At 40.4% G+C, this 25,087-nt stretch overlaps 1 protein-coding gene across 1 annotated transcript in view; it reads right to left on the reverse strand.

The window, feature by feature from the left end:
• IL31RA (interleukin 31 receptor A) overlaps positions 1-25,087 on the reverse strand; it is a 60,256-nt gene that overhangs the window by 4,663 nt on the left and 30,506 nt on the right. The window contains exons 8-14 of the mRNA XM_043978387.1: positions 24,421-24,637; positions 19,959-20,141; positions 18,652-18,762; positions 14,425-14,571; positions 11,419-11,559; positions 8,939-9,032; positions 2,706-2,784 (exon numbers count right to left, since the gene is read on the reverse strand). Coding sequence (XP_043834322.1) covers positions 2,706-2,784; positions 8,939-9,032; positions 11,419-11,559; positions 14,425-14,571; positions 18,652-18,762; positions 19,959-20,141; positions 24,421-24,637 — 972 coding nt within the window. The remainder of the gene's footprint in view (positions 1-2,705; positions 2,785-8,938; positions 9,033-11,418; positions 11,560-14,424; positions 14,572-18,651; positions 18,763-19,958; positions 20,142-24,420; positions 24,638-25,087) is intronic.

The raw sequence follows: 25,087 nt of genomic DNA on the forward strand, positions 1-25,087 counted from the left end.
GAGTATTTATAATACTCAGAATAACTTAATTGTATACACATCAGCTTTTGTTATTTAAAAGGTACTGACTACAAGGGAAATTATGGTGCTTAAGAAGGCAGAAAGCAGGCAATAGAATCCAGCTCTCATAATATAGAACCTCTGCTTACCTAGAACCTAGGTCAGATATCATAAAATGTACTCAGTGACAAGTAGCAATAAATACGCCCTCAAATCAACTTCTTAAGATAAATTCAGTGGAAGGCACACCTCAGGGAGGAGACACCAGGCCTCCAGGACTCTGGGTCATTCCAAGGCACTTCTGGGTAGGCAGTCACTTGTTTTCCCATAGAAGAAGTTCGCTTGAGGGAAGGTCACTGAGGGGAGGAAGCACATTTGGCAGCTTCCTAATTTTAACTAATTATTCCTCCCAATGAAGTACAAAGGTTGGTTGCTTGTACTAAGCTAGAAGTGCTATCAGTACCCCATGTTCACTTTGGCAGGAAACTAACAAATTTTTGAAAATTTTCAACAATAATCTTGAGACAAAATGTGTACTGCATAGTGTTCAGTTAAGCAGAAAGTTCCATTCTTACTTAATTGAGGTTTTACTATGATCCTGCCAAAAAGAAAAAAAAATCTAGCCATCTAGGTGGTAATGATAGAGTGCCAGATTTGGAATTAAGAAGACCTGAGTTCAAATCCTGCCTCAAATGGTACTTAGTTGTGTGACCTAGGCAAGTTGCTTAACCTTCTCATCTATAAAATAATAGCCTTTGCCTCAAAGGCTTGTAGTGAGGATCAAATAAGATAATACATCTAAAGTATTGTGCAAACCTTATTTTGTTGTTGTTCAGTTGTGTCTGACTCTTCATGACCGCATTTGGGTTGGGGGGTTTTGGGGGGCAAAAATACTGGAGTAGTTTGCCATTTCCTTCTCCAGCTCATTTGACAGATGAGGAAACTGAGGCAAACAGGATGAAGTGACTGGCCTAGGGTCACACAGCTAATAAGTATCTGAGGCCAGATTTAAATTCATAAAGATGAGTCTTCCTGAAGCCAATCCCAGGGCTCTATCCACTACACTACCTAACCACCCCCAGCAAACCTTAAAGCATTGTACAAATGTTAGTTATTGTTGCTGTAGAATCTTAAGACTAAGAAGGATGTCAGAGGTCATCTAATCTAGTCTTTTCTCCCAGTGCAGGATCTTCATTTACAATATCCCTCACCCAAAGGCCATCCAGCCTCTGTCTTAAACAACAGTGTGAGCAAATGGAATTATCAGGGAACTTGTGTTCAAATCCTACTTCTGTTTACCATGTGATCTTGGGTAAATAACTGAATTTTAGCTGCCTCATCTGCAAAATGAAGAGGGTGGGCCAGATGCTCTTTTTTGGTTTTTGGTTTTTGGTTTTTGGTTTTGCAGGGCAATGGGGGTTAAGTGACCTGCCCAGGGTCACGTAGCTAGTAACAGATGCTCTTTTAAGGTTTGGGGTTTTTTTCTCCAACTTTTACTCCTCTGAGAAGACTTTGAAATCCCAGTAATGGGCTAGCCACATCCCCTCCAAGGAAGCCTTTGTTGGGTAACTCTGGTTGTTAGGAGTTTCTTTGTTATTTTGAGCTCAGTCTGCCTCTCTATAACTTCAATGATCCTAACTCTGCCCTCTGGTGCCATATGGGCCAAATCAAAATCCCAGAATCATAGTTTCTCAGAGCTAGAGGTGAACCTAGATTTACCTCATCCAACTTTCACATGAACAGAAATCCCTGCAAAATACTCCCTGACAAGAGGCCACCCGGCCTTTAATCCTTCTTTCATATTTCACTTTCGCATTCTTTCAATACATCAGAGGCAAATATAACTTGGAAATGAAAGAGAATTTAGAGATTATCTAATCCAATCTTATGATTTTGTAGATGATAAAATTAAGGACCAGAGAAGGAAAGTGACTGTCCCAAGTTCACAGAGGTAATAAGTCACAAAATCAGATTATAAACTCAGACCCTTGAATTAAAAACCCAGTTTTCCCTTCCATGGTACCATTCTGTCTCCATACCATCTCTCAGCTATCATTTCTCATGCTCCTACCCCCCAATCCACTCTAAGACAATATGCTCTCAGTTCTTTCAACCTAGCCTTGTATGGCATTGGTCAGTCTTCTGTGATGTAACTTATACACACTTCATCCCCAAGGTTGCTTCCTTTAAAGTCTATATATTTGCTCAGTATTTATAAACTGAGTTTGCCCTTAGTTGAATAAATAGCCCTCAATTAAATCACCCTCAATTACATGCTGCTTCCAATGGGTTCTCACACTTGTTTCGTATGTTAGCATTCTCTCTCTCTCTCTCTCTCTCTCTCTCTCTCTCTGTTTCTGTCTCTATCTCTTAAACTAGAAAATCAGGACCATAAGAACAAAACTGTGTCTTTAATTTTGTCCCATCCCTCAAGGCATCAAGTGTATGCCCAGACATACCATAGGTGCTCAGTGAATGTTAATGACTTCCTTTCCTCCTTCTAAACTTTGAGGCTGGCAGCCTCTGAAAAGCTTCTTCTACCTGACTTGTCCTGACTTCTCACAAGGATGTTCCCACTTTGATCTTTGTCATATAAACTCTGCTCAAAGCTCAGCCCACTGTGCCACACTGCCTTGGGCAGGTGCCCCCTCCCTTCAAACCCAAGCTACTAGAGTGATTTTAGGAATAAACATATGACTTCTTACTTTGAAATTGTCACCATGCCACAGGACTACATTGCTCTGTGCAGGATTAGGGATTTCTGGACAAACTAGTCGTTTCAATCTGCCATTAAGAAAGAAAAGTTGGTGAGGTTTTGTACTTTTCTCCCTGCTCATACCATGTTTAAGGTATAAGTCTCTGGATCAAAAGGTATAAACATTTTTGTTATTCTTACTGTATAACCGTATACTGCTTGCCCTTTAATCAGTTTATAGCTCCACCAGAAATATATTAGGATGCCAGTTTTCCCACAACTATACCAGCAATGGATTTTATTATCCTTTTCTATCTTTGCCAATGTGATGGCTATAAGGGAGCACCTCAGAGTTGCTTTAGTTTCCATTTATCTGCTATTTAGAAAATTTGAATATTTTTTAGAGAACTTGATAATTTCTTCTTGTAAAAATTGCCTATTTCAAAAAAGGGGGAGCAGCTAGGTGGCACAATGGATAAAGCACCAGCCCTGGATTCAGGAGGACCTGAGTTCAAATTTGACCTCAGACACTTTTCATTTACTAGCTGTGTGACCCTGGGCAAGTCACTTAGCCCTCATTGCCTCCCCCCAAAAAAATGCCACTGGGCATTGGTTCCTATAAATGTGTCTCAATTCATTAAATTATAATTATAGATGTCAGATTTTTATCAGAAACATTTAAGGCAAAGATATTCCCACACAATCTGTATTTTTTCTTATTATTCTGGATGTGTAGTTTTTTCTTTGCAAATTTTAAAACTTTTTATATAATTAAAATAACTTATTTTGTCCCTAAAAATTTCTTCTAAGCCATAGCTGGTTAAGCATTTTCTCCTCTCAACAATTATAAAAGATGAAACCTTTTACTATCTTCTTTTTTTAAATCATGTGCTCTTTAAAAAATTTATACTTTCAATCCATTTAGAATTTATTGTGGTTTAAGATGCTGATAAACTCACAATTTTCAAACAACTGCATCTAGTTTCCCTAGCAAATTCTTGACCTAAAGGCAAATCTTGTGTGTGTGTGTGTGGAGGGGGGGGGGGTGTTCATAGATATGATTGAGAATCTGAGGCAAAAATCACTATCCCCACTGGATATAGGAAAACATAAGAACTAAAAAAATTAGAAACTTGTACAAGTTAATGCTATATTTAAGCCACTTAAGCAAAAGACCTAGGATATCTACGATGACTAAAGGAAAGGGAATGCTCATTCATTAGTATGTCTTCATTTGTTGTACTGGGTTAGGTACCATATGGATCTAGCTGAGCAGAACTGGGCCCTCAGAGCAGGTCTGGTCAAGCAGCAACATCAAGGATTTGAGGAAAGACAAAGCAAATAACCCTCCAGTCTAACGTGGGTCACACGTGAATTCTAGAGTCAATGAATATTTTCATGTAAATGAGTTTTTCAAGTCTCAAACTAACTTCTCACTATCCTTCCCCATCCTTGACAACATCCTACCCTCTCTCATCTCTATACTCCACCATAATTCACATTAGGACTTTACGGAAGAAGGGCACCGCTTCTGCAGTTTCTTGGTGCTATGAAATACTCATCTCTAGAGATGCAAGGGTACCTGTGGCCTTTTCCGAATCATCTCAGGTGGTCAGAGCAGCAGAGGGTGGACCACCAAGGGCTTCCTTTGGCCCTTAGAGATGGCTGTGTTAGACAACAGGATGGCTTTGAAATTGACATACTGGGCACCCACTAGCTGCACACTAGGGTGCCTCCTCATGAGAAGAAAATAAAGCCTTTGTCACCTCGCTGCTGAGTTCCTGAGAATTATTGAGAAGAGGATGGATTTTTCCCTCACAATTGGAGGTCCCACCAAGATGTAAGGTGCTGCAGGGCCCTCCGGGTTCCAGCACTCCCAGCGCCCTTCACCAGTGATGGTCGGAGCCAGAGCCCAGAGGGGGCCACCCCCAACTCCTGAGTTCAAGGAACTCAGCAGAGACGTCGCAAACGCAGGGTGGAGCAGGCTCACCAAGGGGGTAAGAATTTAAAACAGGGATTGCTGTGGGGAGGAAGGAAAAGCCAGCGCTCTGGTTTGTTAGGCTCATGTTAGGGAGTCACTTGCTATACGTCTTTTGCAGGGGTGTTGGGTGAATTTATGAATGAAAGCTTACCTCCCAAGATTGTGAGGATAGAGCAAAATGTTATTGGGGTTTAGTATAATGTTTTCTTTGGGCGGGAAACCCAGGAGAGAGGTCCCTGAATTTCATCTCATGAGAAGAGAGCATGGTGCGGAGGCGTGGCTTGGTCCGATGGGGTCATCATCTGACTGTAGGGGTATCTTGTTGGGGGAGGGCCATCCCCCACTGGTGGTGGCTGAGGGAATTTGGGTGAGGGGCAGCTCCAGATCCCTCAGGTCATCTCACTCTCCCCCTCACACCACAGGGATAGCAGCCACACCTAATCTTGTCTTCCCTGGGGGTGGAGGAGACTGGAGTGAAGGGTGGTGGTCCTGGAATTACTCTGTATCTCTTTGGAAGTGTCTGTCCTTTGGTTTGGTTTTGTGGGGAGGGGGTTCTTTTTAATTTGCTCCAGGAAACTTCTCTGGTAAACTAGGCCCATTAGAAAAACAAAAGGGTTTGCTTGGGAAAGGTAAGGGAGGCCTATGGGTCCATCTAGAGTCTGGGATTAACAAAGATCCATTAGCCCCAGGCAATTCATTTGCTTGGGAAAGGGGAATGTAAATTCAGTGCCTTTTCTTAGAAAAGAAAAAAAAATGTTTGAGAATTCTACTTTAAAATCCTGAGAAAACTGATTCCATGTTTCAATTGGTAAACTATTGACAGATGAAAATTACGGTAATATTTAACAGCTGTTGCATGCTATTGTAAATTGGTTTTGTGATTTTGCTAAGGGTTAAATACTGTTTGAGTTTATTGATTAACTGAAAGCCTTCACTGAAGCTTTTAGATATTCATTCTTTTACATTAATTGCCTTTCTTCTGAGTTATCAGATCTGAGCAAACAAGGTACCAACTATCCACTGGGAGAGAGGACTCGGTTTCCCCTACACTGTATTCCATGAGGCTTGCCAACTTCTGTTCTTTTATGGTAACCCCCATGATCATCCCAGGTGGCATGATAAACACAATGTTGAATTTGGCCATGGCAACTGGTATCAATGGTATTAGATTCTTTAATTGTCTTATATTAAATTAGAAGGGTAAAGATGATCACTTTATGGACTCCTTTGCAGGTGGCTTGGGGAAGTTTTTAACAGCATGGGGCATTTTTGGCATCTCTCACTGGAACAGCTTTTCACTCCTGATGCAGGATCCTGGGGTTCCTGGATTCTCTTGGTTTTGGGTGTGCCATGGTGCCAGGTGGTTAAAGTCTGTGTGTGCCAAGGTGCCAGGTATGCCAACCATGGTGCCAAGTGGTTAAAGTCCGTAGGTACATGGGGTGCCAAGGTGCCAGGCATGCCAACAAGGATGCCAGGCGGTTAAAGTCTGTAGGTACCTGGGTGCCAGGTGTGCCAACCAGGGTGCCAGGCGGTTAAAGTCCGTAGGTACCAGGGGTGCCAACCAGGCCAAGAAGTGTGCCAGGCGATTGGAGTCCGTAAGCACCAGGTGTGCCAAGCAATGTGCTAGGAGATGCCAAGTAGTGTGCCAGGCAGGGGTAGTCCCCAAGAATTCAAAGGGTTCATTTAAGATGAGGAATGCCATCTCTAGTGATACAGAAAAGGAAGAAAGTAAAATATTGTTGCCTAATATGGGCTGGGGTTCCCCTCAAGGGAGGTTCAGTCCTTTTGCCTAAATTTGGGTCTAATGAAAATTGGGTATGCCAAGTCTTAAATGTATATGTGATCCTTACTTGGGAAGGGAAACAGAGTTCCCAATAATAGAAATGAAAAGCATGTTTCTCAGATATTTCTGGCCTCTCTGCCTCTGTTTCTTTACTCTGACAGAAGGGACTTCTGGCCCAGACTCCTTGAGTTTCCAGTTCACCAATTTAAGCCTGGAGACTGGGTATTGATAAGAGCCTGGAAGAGCAACAAGTTGGAGCCTGATTGGGAAGGACTGTTCCTGGTGTTACTTTTCACTGACATTGCAGTGAGGACTGAGGAGCAAAACTAGACTCACTACTCTCAAGTAAAAGGGACACCTTTTTCAGAAGAAAAACCAAAGCCAAAACATGAGCAGTGGACTGTGAATAAGGAATCTGATCAACCGAGGGTGAAGTTTAAAAAGACTTTAATGTGCAATATACCAAGCCTGGTACAAAAAGGGGGAAGGGAGGTAACATTTTGGGGTAGTGGGAGCTGCTCAGGCAAACAAGTAGTGGAGGAGCAAAAAGGATTTTTTTATATGGACATCTGAAGGAGGAACTGATCCCGTAGGAAAATCTCATGGATCCTACATCCCCCTATCCTTTTAAGACTCCAGAAATAACCTCTCCAGAAGGGAAATTAGGAAACCCAACAGGCCAGTGAAGTTAAGGATGTGAGACAGACAGTGGAGACAGAGACTGGGTTTGGAGATTCAAATGCTCGGATGGAATGGGTCAGTGCTTTGGGAAGACCAGCTGCCCATACTCTAAGTCCAGATTTTAGCCTGGAGGGGTTCTGGTGTCTCCTTCAATTATACCAGAACGGGTTGGCAAAGGGTGAGGGTTGCAGGGATTTGGAAAAAGGACAGCAGCTCTTTTTTGGTTTTGGGTGTGCCATGGTGCCAGGCGGTTAAAGTCCGTAGGTACCAGGTGTGCCAAGGTGCCAGGCCTGCCAACCATGGTGCCAGGTGGTTAGAGTCCGTAGGTGCCAGGTGTGCCAACCAGGAAGCCAATGAGTTGTGTCCAAACATTTTTCATCCCTGATCCTCCCCTGAGCTGACCTATGGTGGTATTGTGGTGGAAGACCAACCTTACTCCCTAACTGGGCTGGGACTCGTGGGTTGGTGTGGCTGGTCACCCCATTTACCATGGCATCTGAGCATTTCTCCAAATCTGAGTCTAAATCAAGAAAGAAAGGGTCATCTGATGCCCTAATCTGCCTAGATAGCATAGGATTCACAGATTTAGACCAAAAGGCAGAGGAAATATTCAATAAATGGAATGAGAGGAGCCAAATAGTCAAAAATAAAGAGGAGGGATTGTGAGGAATGAGTAATTGTCTCCTCTCAATGTGGATATAACAGTCAGTCATACTCCCCTGACCTGTTTTTAGGAAAAAGGTCTCAGATCCCCTCCTCCCCCTCAGGTTAGCAAGGTCACATGGTTCAAGGAGCCCTGGTCTCAATTAGGTCCTCTCCAGAGTTCTGTCCATATAAGGAAGTACAAGGTCCACTCCTGAGTCATGCCCATACAAGGAAGAAGGGTGGGAATACTGTGTTCCGATTAGCTAGTTTTGGGGTGTAGATTGTAACCCCGACCAGTGATGAAAAAGGGGAAGGTCCATTTGAGTTAGGGACTAGGGTATAAAACAGGGCCTACGAGCCCCATTTCGGGGTACCCACTAGCTGCACACTAGGGTACCTCCTCATGAGAAGAAAATAAAGCCTTTGTCACCTCAAAAAAAAAAAAAAAAGAAATTGACATACTGCACTGATTATGTGCTTAAAAAAAAAAGCCAAGCTGTACATCATAGAATTCTTCCATTTCATATACAACCTTCCTTCTGCTCTTCTTCATATATAGAAATATTCATGTTCCATTACATTCCATTATATTCCATGTTCCATAGACTATATAATTTGTTCAGCACCTCTTTAGTCTCTAGATCTTTGTCACTGCAAAAAGAGCAGCTATAAATATTTTCGTACCTATTAGTCCTTTCCCACTTTCTTTGATCTCTTTGGGTATAGACCTAAGAGTAGCATCTCTGGGTCAGAGAGTAGGCACAGTGTAATAATTTTTAATGATGAAGTTTGCAACCTACCTCCTGACAGAGAGGTGATGGATTCAAGACGCAGAATGAGACATTGATATTTGTACACAGCCAATGTGGGAATTTGTTTGGTTTTACTATGCATGTTTTTTAAAAGGGGGGCACTTTTTTAAAATTGAGGAGGGAGGTAAGAGAGAAAATAAATGCTTATTAATTGAAATTTTCATGTCTATTGGTGCCAAAGCAAAAATAGCAATTATTAAAGCTCACACACACACGACCTGTGGCTAAACCAATTTCCTTTTGCCTAGTTAAGCATCTGGTGAAACTTTCTAATTAAAACAGTGACAATTTCCACACACCACTCCCTGTTATCCATTTGCCAAACACACACAAATACTTACTTGGGTTTGGTGAGACCACATACCATCACCAGGATACCAAGGAGAAAAAGACCACCTCCAGTAATAGAGGCTAAATACACAATCTCGATTGTAGCTGTAAGAAAAAGAGAACAATATTGAGCCACAAAGAGGGTTTCCTGGCTTCTCTAGTAAAGCCAATCCTTCCAGAAGGATTGTTCCATTGGGGATAATCCATTAGTTAAACTAACATATGTTCCATATGTAACGATTGGAATAACGCCACCTGCTGGATACTTACTGTAGAAGAGTTCTGCCCATGAAGGGAAGGTCTTTGAGGGTAAGACCAGGAGTCAGGAAGTGACGCGAGCTAGTGGGAGGAGGAAGGAAGAGACTGGTGCTCAGTCTCCCGGCTCTCTTTTCCTCTGGACTCTGGCGGAGAAGGGAGCTAAAAATGTGCTCTCCCTTTAATAGATAGAAATCTAGGCCTTTCTCTCTCTCTTTACCAAATTCTTATTCTCCTTAATAAATGCTTAAAAGTCTAACTCTTGCTAAAGCTTATAATTTATTGGCGACCACTCATTAGATATTTTAGACAGTTTAGCTAGAATTTTAGCCCTTAACACATATTAACCATCTTTCATAACATGTAACACTGTCAACCAAGTCTAAGCCCCAAGTCTAGACCTAAGCTGGCTTTGTTCTTCAGCTTAATTTCACTGGACACTCAGGACAAATACCAAAAAGGGATTCCAATTTTGCCTACAATTGAACAAATACAAAATAACTGTAAAAATCTTTAGCAAACAGATGAGTAGGACAATATTAAATGTATTATATTCTTTTCTTAAAGCCAGCTATTAAATAAGTGAAATTCAGTTTTTACATATGACTCTTTTTCTGTTTATTCTTTGTTTATGGAAATGATCATGTATGCTGATATCTGCTAAGATCACAATTTTTTAAAAAACAAGCATAAGTAGCAATATGGAAATTCCCTAAATTGTCACAAGAGAGGGCATGTTGCTCCACAAAACAGGAAACCTTTCCTTCCTGGATAAAGGTAGATGCAATGCTCTATATTTGCAGAGTATAAGGTTAAAAAGTTTTTCTCCAATAAAAATGAGAAAATGAGGGGGCGGCTAGGTGGTGCAGTGGATAAAGCACTGGCCCTGGATTCAGGAGTACCTGAGTTCAAATCCAGCCTCAGACACTTGACACTTACTAGCTGTGTGACCCTGGGCAAGTCACTTAACCCTCATTGCCCTGCAAAAAAAAAAAAATGAGAAAATGAGAGTTTTTGTATTTCCAAGCTTTGGGCAGGAATTTAAAACATTTTAAAGTAGTAAAATCCAGCCATCCTTACCCCTCTCTTTTCATCTGAGTGGTTGGATTTTTAAGGCCCAATGGTACTAAATGAATTAGAACTTTGTGTCTTAAAAACATGGTATACAACAATATTGTTTCTCAGTCTTTCCTTTATCTTTTCTTCCTCTCATTCCTTTTCTCAGTTCTGGCTCCTCATCATATGCAAGAAGATGGAGATAAAGTATATTTGTTCTGAACTATTTATTGTTTCTATTGAATACAGTTTTAAATTTTTTATTCTTATTTGTTGAACTAAGTGGACTATTTTATGCAGTTTTCTCAAAAAAAATCAACAATAGCAAATTAATTTGCATTCTGTGACTCAGGTTATATGATGTCAGGTATGATGGATTAGAATCAGAGGACCAGGATCCAGGGCCTGCCTCCATTACTTCCTAGTTTTAATTATAGACAAATTGCTTCTCCCTTTCTGGGTTTCAGTTATCTCATTTATAAAATGAGGGAGTCAGACTAGATGATTGCTAAGGTTCTTTCCAGGTCTTGATTCTATGATACCCAGAGGGTTCCTCATGTCTCCTGATGTTAGAATCTGTGTTTGTGACTTGGTGATAATCTTGAGGTTTGGTTTGTTGTTGAGATTGATGTTAAGAATGGCCACTCTTGCTCAATCTGATTTGGGACATAAGGAGAGTCAAGCCTTTGAGCCCAGGACACAGGAGAATGGCTGGTAACTCCCATCTCAATTCTAAATTTCCCATTTCTCCCTAAGTATAATTTTCTCCATAGCAGCATGTCATTTTTTTTGCATTCCATTCTGGAATTTTAGCATATAGGATGCAGTACCGCTCTTTCCATATATTTTTGAAATTTAAAAAAAATTTTTGTAAGGGGCAATGAGGGTTAAGTGACTTGTCCAAGGTCACACAGCTAGTAAGTGTCAAGTGTCTGAGGTCAGATTTGAACTCAGGTCCTCCTGAATCCAGGGCCAGTGCTCTATCCACTGCGTCACCTAGCTGCCCCTATTTCCATATTTTTTTTTAAAAGTTATTCTTTCTTTTCTTTTATTTTTTTCTTGCCTTTTTCAAAGGTAATCATGATAGAATACACTTAAAGAAATCCTAGGCTAAGCAAATATTGTTGGGGAGAAATGCAATCACCATCAAGAAGAAGCATTCTCTTTGACAATTACTCACTAATTGATAATGTCCTGAAATTGAAACTTGTTCCATTCTTGCTCCCAACCAAGGTGTTTGCCATGACCTGGACGGTGTACTGAGTGTTTCTCTCCAGGGACTCCAGTTCACATTGCAGAGTACTAGAATTGAGTGTCCTAGCTGTAAGAATATAATATAATAAAAAGACATGATGATTTTTTTTTTAGTGAGGCAATTGGGGTTAAGTGACTTGCCCAGGGTCACACAGCTAGTAAGTGTTAAGTGTCTGAGGCCATATTTGAACTCAGGTACTCCTGACTCCAGGGCCGGTGCTCTATCTATCCACTGTGCCACCTAGCTGCCCCAATGATGAATTTTTAAAAGACGGGCCCGAATCATTTAAAGTCCCATCGCGTACTCTTCCAGGGATCCTGATAATAGGACATTTCCATGACTAAGCCAGGAGCATGGATATTCTGGGTTCTAAACCAGGTCACCTCATCCCCTTCTCTATTCCCCAGATTCCCAGATTTCCAGCTCAGCCCCAGAGATTTTGGAGTAGGGAGAGATTAGAGTGGAGACAAGAAAAGAATTCCTGAATAAAAAACGGAGGCAACTAGAAGGCTCAGTTGGATAGAATGCAGGCTAGAGTCTAGAAGACTTGAGTTCAAACCTAGCCTCAGATCCTTTCTAGCTATGTGACTGACCATAGGTAAGTCACTTAACCTCGTTTCTTCATCTGTAAATGAGGATAGTATAAATTGGGAAAATAATAGCACCTACTTCCTAGGGTTGTTATAAGGACCAAATAAGGTAATAATTATAAAGCACTTACTGTAGTACCTGACACAGAGTAAGTGCTATATAAATATTAGCTGTTGTTCTTGTTATGATGGAGACTTAGGCTTGAGGTAAAGGAAAAAGTTCCTAATAATTAGAGCTGTCCAGAAGTACAATAGGAGATACTGGGAGATACTGGGTTTCTCCTCACTGAAGAAAAAGCTTAGAGGACCAATTGTCAGAGATGTATGGGCTTGGGATGCCTTCCAGCTCTAGATTCTGCCATTCTGGGAAAGGTTTAACAGCAAAGACGAATGATTACTAACACCCCCCCACAACCCCCCCCCCCCACACACACACGAACTTTAATCAGCTTCAAACTCAGTTTTGTAGAGGAAAGAAAGGGAAACGGGAGCAATCCTTAATCATTCCTCAAGAGATCAAGGTGGTTTGGGGACTGTTTAATTCAACACCATTCAACCAGCTTTTCTTTATTAGGCATATATTCTGTGCAAGGCAGAATAAGCCTGAGGATACACTGGTGATACAAAAACTTATTTTTTTTAAAGTCCCTGCCCTCAAGGAGCTTCTATCCTATTGGACTGTGCCAGTACATACCAGACTTGTTTCTAAATGAAGCAAGTAACTTGAAGGTACTTGGCCAAAGAAGACCCCAAGTTTACTCAAAAGAATACCTGAAGGTTCTGGTTGTTCTCAGAGCTGTTCCTGCCTGTTATAGTCTTATAGTTAGTGTCCTGAGTCTAGGACTTGCCCCTCTAGAACCACTCTCCAGGAACTGGATTGGAGCTAGAGGGAGAAATAAGAGTTTGGGCAAATAATAGTTGTTCTATTTCTATCTGTTAAGGACAATGAATTGTGCTCCAGAGGAGGCACTGAGAAGAAAAGGATGATTGATCTAAAGCCAGCAAGAACCCTAGAGGTCATCTAGTCTGGTCTCCACATTCGGCAGAGGAAGAAACAGAGACCCAGGAAGGTTAAATGACTTCCCCAAGGTCACACATCATTTTAAACATCAGGATTGGAAGGCAGGATTGGAATCCAGATCTTTTGACTCTTGGGCCAGCATTCTTTCCATTATACCACACTGCCTCCAAGGAAATATCTGTCAGTTAAGTCAGGGAAGAACCTGAGAAGGGTAGATGAGACTGCTTTGGGGAATGGAAATTTATCAACTATTGTAATGAAGAGATGGTATTACCCAGCTGTTATTCTTTTCCCAAGAAGGCGAGCTATTGAAGCAGTGGTGGAAGGGTCTTCCTGCCACCTCTTACTCATATAAGGAACTATATGAATTACTAAGATCACAGTGTTATTGGCTGTATCAGGGCTTCAGCAAGGGCTACACAGCAAAGGACAAAATACTCCATCTTGATAACCCTTGTAAATCACTACGTAGTGTCCACAATGGTGGACCCAGTGGTCCCAGGGGGGTTGGTGGGTGGGGATCACTCACTGCTGGGGATGAAAAATCCCAATCAGATGACTGGATTTTGTTCATGCAATTTAATTCTATACATTTTTTCCCATAGTTTGAGAGGTGTGATGGTGAGCTAGCCTTAGAGTCAAGAAGGCCTACATTCAAGTCCAGACTGATACAGACTGGTTTTGTGACCCTAAAACCTTAGTTGTAGAACAGTTTCAGATCTACATTGATAAAGGGAGTTTCTTGACCAGGAATCCTTTATACCAACAAATTCACAGGTCAGATCCAAAACAAAACCCCAACTAGTTGTCAAATTTTAAAACTTCTTTCAGGATTGTGAGTCTTTTGTGCTTCTTCCAATTACATACACAAAGGTAAGGCAAAAAACGATCAATATTCTGCTCCAAGTACCCAAGTACCACTCCTCTAACCTAATAATTCAGCTTTAATTGTGTTCATCAAAAGACAAATATTTCCTTCTCGGTTCTCTTCTTGTACTTCTGATTTTATTTAATCTTGTATAAATCATAGCCTACCTACTATAATTAAAGCTACTTGAAGGCAGGATCGGTGTCAGTTTCAATCTTTGTATCCCTTATAGTGCCTAACATAGCACCAGGTACATTGTTCAATATTCACTAAACTAAATTGAAATGAATTAGCTAAAGGAGATTTATATGTCATCTAGGAAACAGACCTCCACTAAAGAAAGCCCACTGTAAAGAACAGAGATCAATGTGGCTACCATGGTTGACTGAGTCATACTACTTGGTTGGGACAAAAGAGATTTTTTTTTTCAGCTGAGCGATATGTACACTTACCAAATTCTCTTCCATGCTCAGATTTATAAAACACTGTGTAGTTATTGATGAAGCCTCTTCTCTGGGTCTTGGGTATCTCTTCCCATTGTATTGTAGCTGTCCGAGCACTGATATTTTGAGCCTTAGCCAGTGGACCTTCTAATGGGACTTTTAAAAAGATAGGAAGACAAACAATGAGTATTCATTCACTATCAGCCTGACTTTCCTCCATATTTGCTGCCCCCCACCCTCAAGGAAAAAGAAAAACTTCTAATGAATACTCAACTCAGACTGGAATAAAGCCCGAGGGTAGGGATGCTGGAGTTGGAGACAGGAAGACCTGGTTCCAATACTCAGGTTCATGTCTACTAACTCTGTGACTGTGGGAAAATTGCTCATCCCTTCATCTGTTAGGTCTCTGTATTTTGAAAGATTTTTTTTTATTCCGCATAGCTTGAAGATTATGAGTATGCAGTATGGTGACATCTATTTCAAATACTGTCAAGTTTTTATATATCAAAATTATGTCCAGGCAATTGTGAGCAACAGCTCAGTCTGTGATAACTGCCCAGGACTGAGTTCTCCAGGATATTTTGAGGTATGTACTTTCAGTATGGTGATTTGTTATCTGGCAGTCCATGATAGAGAGCAAGCTTCTGATCTATAATTGTAGCCACTGTGTCACACTGTGCTAACTATTGGGTAAATGTTCTGCTCCTTAAGGAAACAAATTTTTTTTTAGTTTCTGATGGCAATGACCTGATCCTAAATTACCCTTATAAACTTCATTTCTACAAACAAATTGGTATGATTCATCCATTTTTCCAGTGTTTCTTCATCAATTAGTTGCTTCCTGAGTTTGTATAGATGCTGCCCATGAAAAGTCTTTAAACTCCATTCTTGGATCTTAAATTCTGTTTCCTATGATCCATCTGAAGGCAAACTATATTTGCTTACATTTGACAAATCCAGTGGTGTGAAATTAGTCTTTACCTATGCAGAGAGATGATGTCTGTTTATTCCAAAACTAGTTCTGTAGGTTTGGGGCCTGATAACTTCTGCCCTATAATTTCAGCTATTTGATCATGTCTTTTAGGCATTTGTTAAGTGCTAAATTTTTATGAGGTAGTACAGTGGATAGAGTACAGGGCCTGTAGTAAGGAAGATTCATCTTCCTGAGTTCTAATCTGTTTACAAACTGTGTGACCCTAGGCAAGCCACTTAACTCTGTTTGCCTCAGTTTCCTCATCAGTAAAATGAGCGGGAGAAGGAAATGATAAACCACTTCAGTATCTTTTCCAAGAAAATCCCAAATGGGGTCATGAAGAATCTGACATGACTGAACAACAACAAAACTTTTTATAATTTGTAGTAGTTATATGCTGCACAATTTCTAATCTTGTTATTACTATTATTATTCTACTTCTTCTCATCTTTCATGACGTTCAGAGAGAAAAGGTCTCAAATGCACACTGAGTATCTATCAATCATCTTCTTGAGGTAGCATTATTCCTTGTATAGCTGCCTTAGAGTGATATTCTGTGTTTTGTTAAAAAAAATTTATAGGTTATTTTAATAATACTTTCCAAATCTGTTTTAGTCTATTTGACAGTCCCTAAGTATACATTAAGACTGGTTCTATGTCGGTGGTGATTACTTTAAATATGTCCTCATCCAGCTTGGATTTCAGGATGCTAGTAAGTCTCAACATATTCAGCCATGACTTTCTCCTTGGTACCTTTATAGTTAAAGTGTTTTATGTGAAGGAGACCAAGGGATTTGGATGTATTGCCTTCATCTATTTATTCAATATGGCCTTCAGATTGAAGTACAAGACCTCCAGTCTCTATTTTTCCTTGGTGTATATATAAAAATAATTTTAAATTTATTGCGCCCAAATGACATTTCAACAATATTGAAGAAAGATTCCCCAAGATGTATTTCCTGTTCAATGTAGCTTTTGGTGGAGCTATATTAACTTAATATAATTCTTAATATCATAATCAACTCAATCTTATAATCAACAAGATGGTTTTTTTGTTTGACTCATTCTTTAATCTGAAAGTGACATTTAATTCTATTTAGTAGAGATCATAACGAATTTAAAGCTAAGCAGAACCATAGTGGACTTAAACTGTTTCCCTGAAAACTCCATGTTTTATATCAATTGTTCTTTTTTTACATTTTTTTATCAATTGTTCTTGACATTATTGTGTTGGTGGCATGTTTTATGGGAGCAGTTTTCCACGTGGACATCCTTCATATAGCTGGTTCTACCTTATATATTTCCAGTACTTAAATAAACGATGAATGTGGGACTCAGTCAAAGGCTTTGTGACAACAAAGGTAATTAATATAAATGTTATGGTGCTTTGGAGAAAAAGTGTCAGGCCTATAACATTCCCAAGTGCCGCAGGAATCCTTATATATGGTTTAATATCCCCTTTCTCATTTGAGTTTGACACCACTGCTTTGTTCAATAGTGAGTGAATTGACAATAAATTCTTACAATTGTTCTTGTTACTATGTCAGTCTCCTTATCTTAATGTCTGGTATAATTCAAATAGAATGGTCCTTGGGACAAGTTGATGTCCTTTTTAAATTTAATGTTCAGCAGACAATTGCAAAGGTCAGTAAAATAACTGATTTCTTTTTGGTATTTGAATGAAAGTGTTGGGATGCAAGATCATCTTCAGTGAGTAGACTCACTGAAAGCACCTTTGGCACAACTGCTAGAGTGAACAGGATGACAAAGATTATATCGGCTTCTTCATATTGCCATGTGGTTTTTTATTTCTTCTACTAGATCTCTGTATTTTAAGAACATCTTGTTTCCCGTAGTTTGGAGGACATAAATGCTCAGTATGTCAGTAGCTACTAAAATGCTGTCCTCAGGTTCTTACAGTTAATGTCATAACTAGGCAATTATAGGCTACAGTTAGATTCTGATACAGTTTATTTGCTAGACTTTCAAGGATATTGAAAAGGAGATGGTGTATTTTTTTTGTTTTGTTTTTGGAGGGGCAATGAGGGTTAAGTGACTTGCCCAGGGTCACACAGCTAGTAACTGTCAAGTGTCTGAGGCTACATTTGAACTCAGGTACTCCTGAATCCAAAGCCAGTGCTTTATCCACTGCACCACCTAGCTGCCCTGGAGATGGTGTATTTTTAATAGAAGGATTTGTCCTCTTCATTTATGAAAAATAGTGAGCTTATGGCATAAAATTCTGGCTACTTGATGGTATCTTTCTAGATATTTGTAAAATACTATTTTTTGCACTCTATAATGATATGTTACATAATTTCTATCATTACTGTTGTTATAATAATAATTGCCATTATTTATTATTATTATTCTCATTCTTTTTATCTTATAGTTCATGTAGTTCAGCTAGAAATGGTCTTGGCAGATAGACGGCACAATGGATAAAGCACTGGGCCTGGAGTCAGGAAGATCTGAATTCAAATTCAAACTCAGACACTTACTAGCTGTGTGACCCTGGGCAAGTCACTTAACCTCTGTCTGCCTCAGTTTTCTCGTCTGCATAATAGGTATAATAATAGTATTTACCTTCCAGGGTTGTTATGAAGACCAAATGAATTTGATAAAATATTATAAAGTACTTATCACTTAGTAAGTACTATAGAAATACTTGTGTCCTACTATTGTTATTTTAGATTTAATGTTCAGCAGATTATTGCACAGCTGGATACAAAAACTGCTTTGTGAAAAAAATTGAATAAAAGTATTGGGATTCCTCTCTTGGGCATTGGTCATTTCATAGGCTCCATCCAGAGGTAAAACAATATTGGTTATATTCAATACGTCCAGTCAGCCTTTATAATTATCAACCTCAACATAATCAATCACTATCATCTCATTCTTATAACCCTATTCAATGGGGCACAGAAAGAAATGGTCTGGAAACCATCATTCTATTATTCTCTTCTGCTATTATTCTCTTATGTTTTGCCATATATGAATGACTGTGCAGATGGATAAAATCAGTTCTTTTTGTAATTAAATAAAAGTCTGAGGATATAAACTCATCAAAAAAGAAGTACTGACCACACTGTTCTGTCTGACATGGAGTATTCAGTCCAGGCTCATAGTGTGTAAGGCTAGGCAACAAAGGGACTGGTGAAAGAGCTAGAGAGGGCGCCATCCTTGTCCCCTTATCGAAAAGGCCTCAGATACCCTCAGATTCCTCCTAAAAATGCCAGAGATGCTGTAATGTTCATACATACTCCCTTCTTTGAAATAAGCCTGGATGGATTGTGGAACACCGACTTCAACTCCCACAACTCCCACCACTGGATACACCGAGATGTTATAACACTGAAATGGCACAAAACTGTCTGCAAAAAGAAAAACACACGTCAGCCCCCAGAGTGGCTGAATGGGGAGAATCCTCCACCAGGAGTCAGGAGACAGAGTAGTTATGCTCCTGACTGGCTGACCTAGGGCAAATCCTTTACACCTTCTTCGCCTTCATTTTCCTCCTCTACCAACTATGGGGATTGGACTTGATCAATTTTAAGGGTAGTAATAATTAATATAGGATAATTAATATATTAATTAGACATAACATATAACTATTATATATAACAAATATATAATATATTGATTATCATAGAATTGTATGTAATAATTATATTATCCACCTTATATTAATTATATTTATATTATTATAGCCCTTATGTAGTACTATATTTATATACAGATTTACAGGGCACTCAACAGATGTCATCTCATTTTATCCTCACAATAACCCTGGGATCATTTCTAAGTCGCCTTCAAGTTCCAACCATCAACTAGTAACCATCAAAGAGACTGATGAGCCCCTATCTTCACCTTCCTCCCTGCTTGACAATGATTTCGTTGGCTTTAGTTGCACATTCAGGTTTAATGCAAATGTCCCACAAGACCTAGATTGGCAGTGCTGTTTCCAGCAAATATTGTCCTGGAAGTTGGGAGCTGTGTCCTCCCCACTGGTAGCTAGGTGGAACAGTGGATAGAACACTAAGCCTTGAGTCAGAAAGATACAGGTTCAAATCTGGTCTCAGATGGTTACTAGATGTGTGATCACGGGCAAGGTATTTAACCTTTGCCTCAGTTTCCTCAATTGTAAAATGGGGATGATAATAGCACTGATCATGCAGGGTTGTTGTGAGGAACAAATGAAATATTCGTAAAGTGCTTAGCACAGTGCCTTGCACATACTAGGTGCTTAATAAATGCTTATCCCCTGTGTTTCCTCCCATTTCTGGCAAAGGGAGAGCACAACCACCAAGTGAAGGGGAAATAAAATTTGCCTCAAATCCTTTTCATCAGCAGACACAATACAAATGAACTATCGCCAGCTCCGTATTGGCTTCAGTCTTCAAGGAGTAAAAACAGGCAGCATTCACAACTATATGCTATTGTACAAACTCAGCTGAATGCAACTAACAGTGTTTAAACTTTTTTTTTTTAGCAGAGTTGAAGATTCTTAAAAGTTATCACAATTAAGTATCAGCCTACATAAATAACTGAAGAACAAAGCTTTAGTTACCTGCCCTTCCTGTCCAGTTCCTGGTCTTTGAGACAAATTCCCAGGATCTCTCCAAATTCTCCATCTCCAAATCTGGATACCACTCAATTACCCATCTGTCAACTTCTTCAGCTGAGGTCTGCCACTCTATCACCAGGTGGTCCTGGGATTGGTGTACCTGCATAGCCTCAATGCACTGGAGAGCTAAAACACAACAAAACCCAAATGGTGTCAGCCTCCTAAATCATCCCTTGCATCCAGTTGAGTGCCCAGAAGCATGCATTGCACAAACCAGAAGATATGGGACATTAGGGAAGGAATAAAGCCCAAACTCAGGCAGCAAAACTATTAAATAGTTAAAATAGGTGTTCAACCTTCCCAACCTCCCTTCTTTGTTCCCTCCTTACTCCCTCAAAGGTACTACTTGTACTCTCTACTCTACCCTGACTTTCCCCATCCCTCCTCTTCTCATACCTTCTCTCCATCTCCCTACTAGAGCTAAATCTTAGGAAAGTATCTAATGCTTCATTCACACTAAAGTAGAAATGACTCATAAGGCTTAATGTTGCCCTCCTGAGAGGATGGGAGGGTATGAAGTTGTTTGGAATGAAGGTCCTTTGTAGCCTCCCCACCCTATTTTAATGGAGATGGAGTCAGGGGGAAGTCCTGAGTGAAAGGATTAAATTTCTAATGATAGAATTCCAGGCATCAAGAGGAGTAGGGAGGAACTGTAAGATCCAAAGGGAACTTCCAGGTAATGCTAAAAATCATACCAGGTGCGTATGTGGGTAATGACCTGACTAAGCCCTAAATCCAGCCCTACATAAAGTACACATGATTTCCTGTCCTCAGGAAGTTAGGATCTTATTTAGAAAAAGCAGAGGAACAACTGTGCTAACTGGCTACTCGCCATCAAAGCTGCATATTGGGCATATAAATTCACATGTTGTTTGTAGGCTTAGCAGTAACCACAGGTCTAAAGCCAGATTTTGTGCCTCTTTAGGAGGGAATCTGCACATATGGCTTCAAATTCAAGCTGTGGTTTGAACAGTAAGGATAATTTTCTACTGACAATATCCCAGAAAGAAGATACGAGAAGCACTGATTGGCCCCTGGAATCAGAGCCAACCCTGTCCCCACCATGGACTCTGAGGCCCTCCTTTGAAAAACATCCCTCTTGGACTTCCCGATAAAGTTGTACTTAGAGTCTGGGACCATGTTCTACCAACCACAGAAGCCCGGTGACCTACTCACTGACCCATATTCATCTTATAAAAGAAAGAGGGATCTAGGTGTGCATACAAAAACTTTTCAGGATGGCAAATGCAATCCTTTATAGGGGAAGCCTCATGTCACAACAGCTGAGTCCCATTCACAGAACACCATCAAGGCTCCTGCTGGGGTTTGACCTCACCCACTCAGTTACTGGCACAAGTACAATCTCTATAAAAGAGGTAGAAGACCTAAGGGGGCAAGGTCCACATAGGGGATAGGGAATGGTGGAAAGAGAGTACTCACTACATCCATACATCATGTCAAAGAGTGGGTAGATTTTACTTGTCTCACATAGTTAAAGAAAGCCAGGGCTCTAGTGTTTCAGGGAACCTGGTCATTACTTGGGCAACTTGAAAAATTCCTGCCCATTTGGGTCTCGACCAAACCCTACGTCTGTCCTAAGGGTATAACACTGGGTCCTGAGATGTATTCAGCAGCGCTTCTGGGCTGAAATGAAACAATGGCATGAAGTCATAAGCATTTGGCCCCACAGTCACTGATATGGGTAAAGGAGTATTGGAGATGACTGTGGGTGGCTTTGTGAACTTTGAAATATCAGAAGTTCGTGCTAGAGCTTGTCACTTTACTCTCACAGCCTCAAGGAGCGCCCGACACCATCCAGCCCAGCAGCGAACTGGACCAAGTTGCTGACATACTATTATCCGAAGGGATTTCATCCATCACCTATGCCACAGTCAGAACGGTGGGGTAAATGTTTTATAATAAACACTCTTAAGTTTGAGGCCAGGTACTAAGGTGGTATGGGGGGTGGGGGAGGGGGGGGGCAGAATGTGCCATAGTGTAAGGAAATAGTTTGTACTTCTGTTCCTGCTATAACATCTCAGTAAAATCCCTAGGTAAGATTAATTTGATTTCATTGGCTAAAAGATACCTCCATAGCTTCCTTTAAGTCTCTACTAAAATCTCTTCTTTTACTGGAAGCCTTTCCCAACCTTTATTAATTCTAGTGCCTTCCCTCTATTCATTATTTCCTATTTCTCCCGTATATAGTTTGATGTGTGTGTGTGTATACACACACACACACACACACACACACACATATATATAAAATCTGTTTGCATGTTGTCTCCCTTTTTTGATTATAAGCTTCTTGAGGGGAGCCATTGTCTTTTGCCTCTTTTTTGTATCCCCAGCACTAAACACAGTGCCTGGCACATAGTAGGAGCTTAATAAATATTGATTGATTGATTGGGGTATTAATCACTGAAGAGGACTGATGATATATGGGAAATGCTAACTATAACTTTTTATTGCTATTAGGGAGAACATAATGGAATTGTGTATCCAGAAAATGGTGTTAGAGGTACCAGGGGATCCTGAAAACTAGGGAATCCAATAAAGAGAGTCCCATGTGGAGAATCTCTCCAATGGATTAACACAAATGTAAAGGGCCCAATAGTTGTCTTAGATGAGCCTCCATTTCTGGCTCATTTAAGCTCTGAGGATCTTTATCCCAACTCTCATTTGTCCTGACAAGTCAGGTTCCCAGAGTGAGACCAGTTAAATCTCTCCCTCAGGGTTCTGGTTGTTCCTTAGTGCTGAGATGGTGACAAACTCTAGTATGGACTTCCAACCTTTGTGAAGCTCACAAGATTATGGTCATCTTCAATACTTATACATTTCTTTCATCAATAGAAGGGCCACATGCTTGCAGCTCCATGTTATCTCTGAGTTAGAGAGGGTCATACAACTACCTCTTGGGGATCTTCATTAGCTCATGCTACTTAAACACAGCCAGGAAATAGAGAAAAAGAATAAGATCAAGTCATTTCAGAAGACATTTGAAAAGCCTTTCCCCCATTTTTGGTAAGTTTTTAGAAACAGTCATGCAATACCTATCCATGCTCCAAAGTCCATATGGGGGACTGTGTTAAGCCAAGCATGATGCTCATTCTCATAAGAGTTGGGCTGTCATTGGCTAGTCCCCCCGCCATCACACAATACATTTTAATTATATTTCTTCTACTTCATTGGCCATGAATTTTTAAAAACTATACAGTTAAGTCATGCACATGGGCATCTCAATTGTACCATGTTCATGTACTAGGGGTCTGTTGAATGAAAATGCAGTAAGAAAAGGAAGAAGGTAGAGTTTTCCCAGTGGGCAGGAGATTGAAGATTCTCAATGGGGAAACATCCCCCTAGAGCCCAGCAGTTACTATCTTGAAAGGGGTAGAACTGGGGAATAGAGATAATAGATCTTTAAGAATCCTAGAGACTGGCATTGTTCCAGTGTACTCCCAATGCACTACCCAGTAGTGTTGGGTGGATAACACAATAACCAAAGAGAGGATAGGACTGCCAGCAATTGAACCCTTAAAATTGAAAAGGGTAAAATATCTGAGCAGCATATACTTCAGACTCTTACTAGCCATGTGACCTTAGACAAGTCACTTAACTTCTGTTTGCCTCAGTTTCCTTATTTGTAAAATGAGGATAATAGCATCTACTTCCCAAGATTGTTGTGAGAATAAATGGAGATAATAATTATAAAAAGCTTCAAACAGTGCCTGGCATATAATAAGCACTATATAAATGTTAGCTATCATTACCATTTCCTGTCATCCAGGTGCCACTGTTCTTAGAAATTAGCCCACTCAGGGCAGCTAGGTGGCGCAGTGGATAGAGCACCAGCCCTGGAGTCAGGAGTACCTGAGTTCAAATCCGGCCTCAGACACTTAACACTTACTAGCTGTGTGACCCTGGGCAAGTCACTTAACCCCAATTGCCTCACTAAAATTAAAAATTTTTTAAATAAAAAAAAAAGAAATTAGCCCACTCCAATTATAACCCTAGGTAGCCAGGTGGTGCTATGGATAGTGCTGGGCCTGGAGTCCAGAAGAGAGTCATGTTCCTGAGTTCAAATCTGGCCTAACTGTGTGATCCTGGGCCAGTCACTTAATTCTGTTTGCCTTAGTTCCTCATCTATAAAACAAGCCGGTGAAGGAAATGGCAAACCACTCTAGTATTCTTGCCAAGAAAGTCTCAAATGTAGTCATGACTGAAACAACTGAACAACGATAATTATGACTCTCTACCGCATCCCCACCTTAATGCCCCCAAAACTTTTCATTCCCATTTATTTGGGGAGAGGTGCCTCCTTTAAGCATAAATTCCCTCTATTGGAGCTATTTTGGTGGTTTGAGAATTGAGAAAGTATTTTCTATTCTATTTATAGGTAACCTACCTTTTTCGTGAACAGCTGGTATTCTTAGTGTCGCTTCTGGAGACACGCCATCAGACGTATAGTACACCACAGACACCAGGTAGGCACCACTTCCTAGGTGGATTTTAAACTGTTGATAGGCTGTGGTCTTTGTTTCTTTAACAGTGGTCTCATTTTCTGGAAAGTACCAGATGTTGTAGCCAAGTGGTTTCCTTACACTTGGTTCCACTCTTGCCTCCTACACACAAATAATACTGAAACTACTATCAGAAATCATACCATTGTTAAAAACAGTGACAAATACTTTGTGGAATGGGAAGTGGGGATGATGAAGGATTTATGGGACTGATCCCATAATCAGGAAATTACCCTTTGAGACTAAATAACACAAGGTGGCTAAAATAGCACAACTCCTTTTAGGGTTGTAAAACCCTTGGATGGGGGGCGGCTAGGTGGCGCAGTGGATAAAGCACCGGCCCTGGATTCAGGAGTACCTGAGTTCAAATCTGGCCTCAGACACTTGACACTTACTAGCTGTGTGACCCTGGGCAAGTCACTTAACCCCCATTGCCCCGCAAAAAACAACAAAACAAAAAAAAGATGAGCTTTAAAAAAAAAAAAAACAAACCCTTGGATGGTATCCACATTTGTGTTAGTCCTGTAGGGGTCTTAGTACCCACATCTAAAA

The sequence above is a fragment of the Dromiciops gliroides genome, chromosome 1 (assembly GCF_019393635.1).
Source record: "Dromiciops gliroides isolate mDroGli1 chromosome 1, mDroGli1.pri, whole genome shotgun sequence".
NCBI classification, from domain to species: Eukaryota; Metazoa; Chordata; class Mammalia; order Microbiotheria; family Microbiotheriidae; genus Dromiciops; species Dromiciops gliroides.